Source organism: Thunnus maccoyii, chromosome 5 (genome assembly GCF_910596095.1).
Source record: "Thunnus maccoyii chromosome 5, fThuMac1.1, whole genome shotgun sequence".
In the NCBI taxonomy this organism is placed as follows: domain Eukaryota; kingdom Metazoa; phylum Chordata; class Actinopteri; order Scombriformes; family Scombridae; genus Thunnus; species Thunnus maccoyii.
Genome location: NC_056537.1, coordinates 35,523,804 through 35,534,412, shown reverse-complemented (window position 1 = coordinate 35,534,412; position 10,609 = coordinate 35,523,804). Strand labels below are relative to the sequence as shown.

Sequence of the window (10,609 nt, the reverse complement as noted above, 5' to 3'; positions counted from 1 at the left end):
TATAAAGTTGAAACTATAGTATATGGTAAAAGTATATGGTATCCATCAGTCTTTATTTCATGTTGAATATAACTGAAACTTTGCTTTTGATTTACAACTTAACATATTATTTAATACAATAAAACAAATGAAAATGGCATGGCCAAAAATATTGGTACCCTTAACTTAATATTTTGTAGCACGGTCTTTGGAGGCAATAACTGCAGTCAAGTTCTGTAACTCTGAATAAGGTTTCTACATTGGTAGTTCAGCCCACTCTTCTTGAGCAAACTGCTCCAGTTCTCTCAGGTTTGATGGGTGCTGTCTCCCAACTGCAAGTTTCAGCTCTTTCCACAGATGTTCAATGGGATTCAGATCAGGATTCATAGCAGGCTACTTCAGAATGGTCAGTTTTCTTCTCATCCATTCTTGGGTGCTTTTTGATGGTGCTTACTGTTGCTGTCCTCGCTAACACACTTATGTTTTTTCACACGAGACTGTCTAGTGAATTTTTTGCCACAAACACTGCAACTGAACGACCTCTCTCCTGTGTGGAGTGTCATGTGTTGTGTCAGATGTCCCTTTTGTGTAAATTTTTTATCACATATTGAGCATCTGAAGGGTTTCTCTCCTGTATGGATCCTCATGTGTTTTAACAGCGACTGACTCAGACTAAAAGTTGTGTTACACAGTGAACAGCTATAAGGCTTTTCTCCTGTATGAACTCTCATATGCCTGGCTAAAATTCCACTCCGGATGAACCGCTGATGACAGACTGAGCAGCCATAAGGTTTCTCTCCTGTGTGTGTTCTCATGTGTGAACCCAAACCTGTACTCTGAGAGAATCTTTTACCACAAACTGAGCAGCTGAAGGGTTTCTCCCCTGTGTGAGTTCTCATATGTCTCACAGCATCTCCTTTATAGCTAAATCTTTTCTTACAGACTGAACAGCCAAAAGCTTTTTCTCCTGAACAAGTTCTATTATGTGTGACTAAATGCACACTCTGTGTGGATCTTTTAACACAAACTGAGCAAACATATGTTTTTTTTCCTGAAGGACCTTTCATGTGGCTCTGCAAACAGTCCTTGGGGTCAAATGTTTTACCACACTTGGAGCAGCTCAGAAACCTCTTGCCAGTGTTACATTCTTGATCACCTACAGGAACACTTCTGTTTTTCAGTGTTATTAAATTTGACTGACATCCCCTTGTCTCTTTCCAGTCATCATCACTGTTTTCAGTCTCTGGCTCAGAAGAGTCTGACATCCTGTCATCACTAGCTGCTTGACTGACAGACACACCTGTCTGGGTCTGTTTTGAGTTCACTGTCTCATCATCACTATCTGGTTGTAAATATATATCTGGATCTAAGTTCCTGGCTGGTCCTGATCCTCCATAGTCCCCTCCATCAGTGTCTCTTTCCATCTGTTGAGCTGAGCTGCTGGCTGGAGGTTCTGCCTCTCTGTTCTCTTCTGCTTGTGTTTGACAAAGCTGTGAGGACTGAGCTTTCTTTTCATCATCTTCACTCTTCACAGGGACAGATCCATCTTGACTCTTCCAAAGTTCCTCCTGTTCCTCTTTAATGTGTGGGTGTTCTGGGTCCTGCTGAACATCTGCAGATAATATTGAAAAAAAAAGAATGCAAACACACTTATATATCTATTCAATACACCAAGTGCAAGCAAGTGCTACAGATCACTGTTTGCTGAAACAAGCAGATGTGTCTTCCCACATACTATCACACTCATTAACAGTTCATTCATGTGAGGTCTATAGTATATTAGCTGTACAATAACTGTGACATGGACATCAAGTCAAATGTATCTATTTTGCTTGCTTTCTTAAATGTACTGTAAATGGAAATGATGTAACTCAAAACAAACCTGATGCTCAGGGATGTGTGTTTCTTGCTGACAGACATACAGACAAAATAACAAAACTGAGTACACCCCCATGCAATATCACTAAAATGTTGAGTGATTCAAAATTTCATCATCCTACAATAATTGGAGTATTTTTAGGGAGAAGTGCAGGGTATTTGATCTTATTTGTAATTAAAAACAAACAGGTTAGATAGACTAAAATAATGAAAATACAGGTGTCATACTACAACCTCAATGCAATGAAAGTGAGTACACTTGTGACCACTGAAACAAAAACGATTACACCTGTGACTTCCAATTAAGAAAAATTGCCTTAACAAGGCTATAAAAGAATCAGAACTTTCTCAGTTTTGGCCTGGGTTGGGTCTAATGCAACATGACTCCATACAGGGGAGAGGGTACAAGATCATCAGTACACTACTGAACAGAAGCAAAACACAGTTGCAGCAGTGGTTAGGAAGTACAGGAGGACCCATACTACCAATAACGGAAAATGACAGAATGCACAATTCACTATTTACGCAGCCTTGCACTGAAATACAGACGGGCAAGTGCTTCTGACTTAGCACAAGGATTAACTTGTGGAAATTGGTGTTTCAGTGACTGCTCAGACAGTGCGAAGGACATTGCATGAAACCAACCTCTACAGATGATGACCAAGAAGAAAACCATTGCTCACAAAACAGCACAAAACTGCAAGATTAAACTTTGCTAAAGAATATGAAAAGAGCCTGATGAATACTGGCAGCACATTCTTTGGTCAGATGAGGTCAAGTTAAAATTGATTTGTATAGCACATTTAAAACAAACACAGTTGACCAAAGTGCTGAACATGCCTAAAATACCAAAATAAATTAATGTAAAAGTAAATAACAAATAAGAATAAAAGAAAATGAACATAATAACAATAAAAGAATTAATCAATTATTATTCATTTAAAACCTTAAAAACAAGCAACAAAATCTTAAAATCAACCCTAAAACAGACAGGAAGCCAGTCGGGAGAGGCCAATACTGGTGTTATATGATCACGCTTTCTTTTTCCAGTTTGAAGACAAGTGGCTGCATTTTGTACCAACTACAGACTACAAAGAGACGACTGTTCCAACCCACATACAAAGAGTTACAATAATCTCACCGAGAGGAAATAAAATCATGACTAACTCTCTCAAAAAATTTGGGAGAGAGAGGCCTGTCAAAAATCACACCAAGATTCTTAACAAAAGATTGACTGTAAGAAACTAAAGGGCCAAGCACACCATCAGAGTCATCCAATAGGTAAGGTTGTCCAAACATCATAATCTCAGTCTTATTTTTATTAAGATTGAGAAAGTTTAAACCCATCCAACTTTTGATATCTTTTAAGCAGTTCAGCAAAGGCTGCATTGAATCTTAACTGAAAAATTAAACCAAAATAAATTTGCTTGGCTCAGATGGGGTTCAGCTTGTTCGGTGCGGACCTGGCCGCGACTACCACAATGACTGCATAGTACCGACCCTGAAACATGGAGGTGGAAGTGTGCTGATATGGGGCTGTGTGAGTACAAAAGGTGTAGGTGAGATGACATTTATAGATGGCACTATGAATGCAAATTTGTATACCCAAATATGAAATCAAAAGATGACTCCCAATATCAAGGAGGTTGGCAGGAGAGGAATTTTCCAACATAACAATCATCCCAAACACACTGCAAAAATCACACAAGAGTTTTAAAAGAAGACAAAAGTGAAAACTATGTCCTGGCCAAGTATGTCCCCTGACCTAAATCCAATAGAACAACTTCACAGTATTTTAAAGTGGAGCAACAAAACAACTACAACAAAGAGTAGCACGTCAGGCTGCGGCGCAGTCGAAGGGCTTCTGTCACGGGCATGTAGATGTCTTCAGACTCGGGCTGTTTTCAGACAGTGCAAGAAGGAGATAAACATCACTTCCTTTGTCCACTATTTTGCCCGCTGCTGGGGCTGCTTTGCTGCAATTTCATAGGTGGCACTATTCAGCCAGTTTGCATCACTGACTGAATATTGTCATGAGGACGTGTTCAGGCCGGGACTCTTATCAAACATGCAAAGTTTGGGGCGGACTGGAGCATTTGCACTAAAGTTATAGCAGTTACAGTTTACTCTGTCATGGTGAAACATCAAAACTCAATGCCACGCCACGGCCACATGCTTTAACGATAGCTAAATTATAGCATATTAGGCACATTACAGCCACCCTCCGCTTCGGACTGTAGACCAAATATTAAATCCTACACATCAATCCTGTCTGTCTAATAAACTCAAAAAAAACCCCCCAAAAACTGCTACTCCACCCACTTGGCAGGTTCATTAAAGTTTTAATGCTTAGCTCCGGAACTCTAGTCTTCCTGAGTTCTTCCCTCATATATTGTCTTTTTTGATCATACTTAGTACAATCTATGCTTGCATGTGTAATAGTTTCCTCAGCCAAGTAGGAAAAAACATGTGCATATATCAGTAATCGCCAAAAATGATAGTCAAAAAGTCGTGTTAAATACCCGTGATGTCAATATTGAGCAAAAGTAATTGTGATTATGCTTTTTGCCATAATCAAGCACCCCTAAAGAGGACATAAATTTTGATTTACATACACACACACACACACACACACACACACACACACACACACACACACACACACACACACACACACACAAAGCATTTAAATATGAATGTGATAAATTGTTGTCTTTAATAAACAGTTACTTGAACATTTTTCAGTGTGCTCCTAAATTCCTGTGTGAACCGCTAGGTGCTTGGGCCCTGATAAAGGAAAAACTGCTGTAGAGAGCTACAAATTTTAGTTTCGATTTTATTTTTCTGCAGCACTTTATCACTAAACTGTCACTCTCACTCCATTTTTTCCCTTCCCCACTACTTAATTATACATATAAGACTCATAATTATTGTAAAATAAATGATAATAACACCAAACTTCATACAAAGTTTGTATATAATGTACTGTATGTATAAAGACCTTTCTGCTGTATCCTTCAAAAATGAGCTGCATTTAACCGTGACACCCATCCCCCCACTTTCTTCCCTCCTTCTCCCTCTCAGCTGGAGAGAAGGATTCCAGAGTACTCTTCTTGTGAAATATCCTCATAAATCCCATGACTATGGCCAAATCTTACATTAAAAATCATATTTTAGTTGGAATTTTCATCGCGAATCCATTGATACAGGTTTGAAAGTGATCTGACTTATAGTTTAGACATCAGACGCCCCAGTTTGGCACAAAGTTCATGCCCAGAGATTGCCTCTCCATTGGTTTACATTGTAAGGTGCGATGTGGCACTCCAACTTCGGGGCTTACAAAATCTAAACCATTCGAGTTATTACAAAGTTTTTAATAACTTTTGTTCAGCACAGTGTGATAAGTCATGTATTAAAGTTTGAAGCCGATACCATTAACGCCCTAGGAGAAGATAGCTTTTATTCAAGGTCCAAAATTGGCACAAAGTCATACTTTCATGGGTGAATTGTGGACTTCCTGTTGGATTTAGGTCAGGGGTGTCAGCTTATGATTTGTAGGTCTTGATGAGACGAATAATTGAGTTTTGGTTTGATCTCTCTATGACATTCCTACGGGCCGTGGTGGCCATTTTGTGACATAGGTGGCGCTAAAGAGCACATTTTGGCACTTTGGGGGATAATATTTACATTTTATCAAATTTTTCACCAGACCTGATGAGCGTGCCAAATTTTTGAGCATGTTTAGGGGGTCAAATTTAGGGTTGAAGTGGCGGATTATTAAGGAAGAAGAAAGAAAGAAAGAAACAGAACAGATACAAGAGGGTCTTCACCCCTTTGGGGCTCAGGCCCTAATAAAGGCAGGCGTACAAAATGTTGCAGCCCTTGCACCTTTGTGCACGTTGGGGCACGTCGCAGTCAAAGGGCTTTTATTGCAGGCATGCAGATGTGTTCAGGACTGGGCTCTTATCGAATTTGCACAAAGAAGTTAAATCTCATTTCCTGTGTCCATTATGTGGTGCTAGAGAACACCCATTAATTATACATCATGTTGCTGTATATCAACTGTAGACCACACCTTGAAAATTTCATGTGAATCAGATGATGTTTGTCATATAAGGCTGACTTCCTGTTGTCAGTAGGTGGTGCTATGACTATGACTCAATATTATGTAGATGTGTTCAGGACAGGATTCTTATCAAGCATGAGAAATTTGGTGCAGGTTGGACAATGTACATTCAAGTTACAGCAACTTCTTGCTTCATGGTGAAACGTCAAAGTTTGCCACGTCATCACAGCAAGGGGGTTCAATGAAAATTCAAGATTTTGATAACTTTTGATCACAAACTAGTCTAGATGACACATACTGATTTTGAAGTCGTTATGATGAATTCTGTAGGAAGAGTTTGTTAAAATACAAGGCATGCAAAATCGCCAAAATTGACCACTAAATTCAAAACGGCCAACTTCGTCTTGGGTTTAAGCTATGGGACTTTTTGGTGCGCCCAGGCATGATACATGTGTATTCTGATTTTCCTACATGTAGGTCTAACGTTGCACGGAGGCTGCTTCGTTGAAACATTGTAGGGAGCACTGTTGAGCCATTCTGCCACACCCATGCCCGCTACCTGTACAATATTACAGACTTTTAGAACTGTCAGGTGTGTGCAAAGTTTTGTGGGTTTTCAAGCATGTCTAGCCCCTTAAAAACAGCTTTGTACTTTGCAGCGAACAATGTGTTGTCATGGCAATGGCTTTTGATGAAAACTCAAAGCCTCAAGAGTTATCATCATCAAGGTCTTACACCTTGGCTGACCAAATTTTATGTGTTTCTGGCTAACCTGCTAGGAGTAGTTAGCAAAAGAGTGCTGCTTAAGACTTCCTATTGCCAGTAGGTGGCGCTATGACTATGACTCAATATGAGCATGTACTTGCCTTCAGACTGGGACCCTTATGAAGCATGGGAAATTTGGAAAAGATCTGATCATGCAGAGTCAAGTTATAACACTTTGTTAGTTCATGGCGAAACATTGAAATTCGCCGCGCCACCACAGCAAAGTCGTCCAATGAAACTCACCATATTCACAATATGGAATCATCAAAGACTTATGGCTTTTCTGACCAAATTTCAGATGGATCTGTTCATCCTGCTTGGTACAGCTCATGTACAGAACATGTATCTTCCTGTCGCCAGTAGGTGGCGCTATGAGTATGTCTCAATATTGACACATAGATGTATTCAGGATGGAACACTCATGAAGCATGAGAAATTTGGGGCAGATTGGACAATGTACGTTGGAGTTATAAGGACTTCCAGTTTTATGGCGAAACATCGAAATCCGCCGCATCCCCACGGCAAGGGCGTTCAGTGAAAACTCATGATTTTGATAACTTTTGATGACAAACTAGTCTAGATGAGACACACAAATTTGGAAGTCAATCTGATGAAATCTGTAGGAGGATTCATTAAAATACAAAGCGTTGTTTGTTATTCAAGAGCCCTGATCAGTGAGCTGTGTGCGCATCTTCGTTGATGCAGAGAATCAAGGCGTTTCAGGCCGCTCTGAAAGAGTCTTTAGGCCAGCTTATCTTCTAGTTTGCAATATTGCTCTCAGGCAGGTAGAGGTTCAGTTTCAGACTCACATTTGATTGTCATCCCATTGATTGAAACACCCAACTCTAATATCCCCTTCAAACGAACTGATAATCTTAGGGGTTCACATACTTTTGCCACACACAAATATGTAACATTGGATCATTTTCCTCAATAAATAAATGAACAAGTGTAAAGTTTTTGTTTCAATTTTTTAACTGATGTTTCTTTATCTTAGTTTTAGGACTTGAGTGGAAATCTGATCATGTTTTAGGTCATATTTATGCAGAAATAGAGCAAATTCTATTTTTCATCAAAAATCAAAGATTAGATAAAAAGTCCAAAAACTGAAAGAAGATCTGTGTATCAGAACTTTGTTTTTTCTTCTTTCCTCTCCCATTAATCATCTCATGACCCTCAGATTTATCTGGTGACCCTTTGGAGGGCCCAACCCCTAGATTGGGGACCACTGGACTAAACTAGCTAACTGTATATATAGTAATTCAAACTAGCTCCACCTCCAGCAGCTACAACAGTAACATGCTGCTTACACACTGATGCTTCAGTATTAATAATCTAATTATGTCATATATAATAATATGCCAGTCAGAAGGACCATACCACTACTTTTACTGCAATACTTTAACTACATTAAGCTCATAATATTTATGTACCTTTAGTTAAGTAAGACTTTTCATGCAGGAGGATAATGAAGCATAAATGTATTTACTACCATTTGATACACAAACATTAGTGTCCTTCATTATAGTGGCTTGAGAGGTGTGCTACACCTAGTACTGGAAAACTCGAAATACTCAATACATTTAGAAGTCTGGACTCAAGAGTACTGAGAGACAATTCAAACACTGGAACTTCCCAGCACTACCTCAGAGCAGAAATAAGTGCTCTGGGATGGCCTTCATGATGGCAGACCATGTGTATTTCATATATGTGAGATGAAATGATGATACCAAGTACCTGTAGAAATTTTCTGTTTTAGGGACAGCAGAAAGTCAAATTCAACAAAGTGAAATGTAAACCAGCCTGTAATCATACAACAGAGTATGAAGAAACACTAGAAATAATTTCCAAATATTAAAAGTAAGGCAAGGTTTAAAATACATGTAGGTATTATTATATATGACTTAAAGGTCCAATAAATGACAATGAGCCTCACTGAATGTCAGTAAGCAACTATTTGCTATGTAAAGATATAGTTGAGTAATGGCAACCTGAGCAGTGAATGAAGTCACACTCCATGTGTGTGTGTTATTATCCAAGCTTTTCTGTTCTTTGTTTGGGAAGCCGCACTGGCAACACATGCATGTTAGTGCATGTGAACGTGCACGTGAGTCCCTCTGGGTCCTCCACATCCGTTTCCAAAATGGCAGCTATATTACAAAATTTCTGAAATACATTACAGTTTAACAGTACACTAAAATTTCAGAAAATATTTGAGGTGAGAAATAGGCAATGCACTGACAGAATCTTGATCCATATTTGATCAGCACTGCCTAGTTTGACAGTCTGATCTGAATTTCGTGAGTTGTTGGCCTTCTTTTTTTATCACAAACTTTATTGAGTAAACAACACACAAGTTTGTTTAGGTCTGAGATGTTGGTGCTATAGTGCGACATCTAGTGGCTGAATGTCGTGTATTGCAACTTTAACTATAGAGTGATTATGTTTTGCTATTTAGTTGGGTGATGAACAAACCATTTTAAATACGTCACATTAAAAAAAGCTTAAGAGTAATGTCAGACTGTTTCTGTTACCAAAGAGTGGAAAAGTAGTTCAGGACTGATGAGGTCTATCTGACCCAAATGTTTCATTTATAATCATGGGAGCCAATTAACAGTGTGTGGATTATTTTTCTAATCAAAGACAATCTTTCATTTTTATTTTCAGTTATCATCACACAGTTGTTTCATGTTATTCTGAGCTATAGTGATGGAATCAGAGTGTAAAATCACCTACACTCCGGGGATAACATCAACTTTGCACAATTATAATGCAGCTAAAATCATCACATCATTGTGTGTTTAGTGTCATAAACAATCCCGTCTATTAGAAGCTCTGTTTTAAATAGTGGAAATAGAAAGCTTGGAACAATAAAATGTTTCCACAGACCTAAAAAAATATATTGCTCTTTTTTTACTTGTCACTTTATTGTAAACTCAGGACTTTTGTCCATGTCGGGATCTTGTAGTAATGATGACTCTTTTTTTTTCCTGTGATCTGACTGGTCATTGGTCGGGGTGTTGACAGGTTGTGGCGAACGGTTCAACATCAACATACGTTACCATGATGGTGTACCCCGATAAGAAGTGAATCACCGTCGTCACTCTGAAAACCCCGAGTTAAACCTGAAGTTACCTCGCTAACCGCGAATCCTGCACCGTCGTACAAGCCTCACATAAGGGAAATGGGATGTACAGATTCTATCCATGCAAATGCCACACCAAGCGTTACCAACAATATGTCGCCATTTCGACTGTAACGTCATTTAAAGCTTCGAAACAGTGAAACATTTTCAACACAACTGCTATGGTAATTCAGCGCATCAGAAATCAGAATCTATTAAATAGCACCAACCTGTTCTGTGTAACCGAACTTCAGGCTTCAAAACAGCATCCAGTAGTTTGCGTTGTCGCTCATTCTCCCGCTTTGAACAAGAAAGTTCCTCTTCATAGTCTGCTATGGTTCTTTCAAACAGTTCAAATACCTCTCCTACAGCAGCCGTTAAACGCTGGTTCACCAAAACTCTCAGTATTTCTACTTTAGACATGTTTTAAACTGTGTGACTTTCGTACCACCTATTTCCGCAGCTAAAACAACTACCACTAGCTTCCGCGTTCTGTCATCAGCAACAACAGAACGACTTCCGGCCCGAGTTTTTCAGTAGAAATCGCATCTCCAGAAACGTTAACTTTGAAGTCTACGCAGATGGACCAAATATATGTTTCAGTTCGATTCGACTCGACTCGATTCGATTCGATTCGATTCGATTCAATTCAATTCAATTCAATTCAATTCAATTCAATTAAAGACGGAAATGTTTGACTCATTTAATCTGTGTAGGACAGAAGTTTAGGTTTATTAGTAGACCAAAACCATGACAACCCAGAGTTGTCATGGTGGGAGGCAGAGCTGCAGTCCTAC

General features: G+C 39.1%; 1 protein-coding gene across 1 annotated transcript; it reads right to left on the bottom strand.

Moving 5' to 3' along the window:
- Positions 1-287: 287 nt before the first annotated feature.
- LOC121896697 (zinc finger protein 771-like) lies at positions 288-10,298 on the bottom strand. The gene is made up of 2 exons (XM_042410623.1): positions 10,043-10,298; positions 288-1,591 (listed from the first exon to the last, which is right to left on the bottom strand). Exons 1-2 carry the CDS (start codon positions 10,233-10,235, stop codon positions 399-401), a joined length of 1,386 nt encoding a protein of 461 aa, XP_042266557.1. The 5' UTR covers positions 10,236-10,298; the 3' UTR covers positions 288-398.
- Positions 10,299-10,609: the final 311 nt, after the last annotated feature.

What these genes read in the sequence shown, in the direction of transcription:
- LOC121896697 (XM_042410623.1), bottom strand. Translation starts at nt 10,235, where the DNA reads ATGTCTAAAGTAGAAATACTGAGAGTTTTGGTGAACCAGCGTTTAACG. An exon ending in AGTTCGGTTACACAGAACAG is followed by an intron (nt 1,592 to 10,042) that starts GTTGGTGCTATT and finishes TATTATCTGCAG; the next exon opens with ATGTTCAGCAGGACCCAGAA.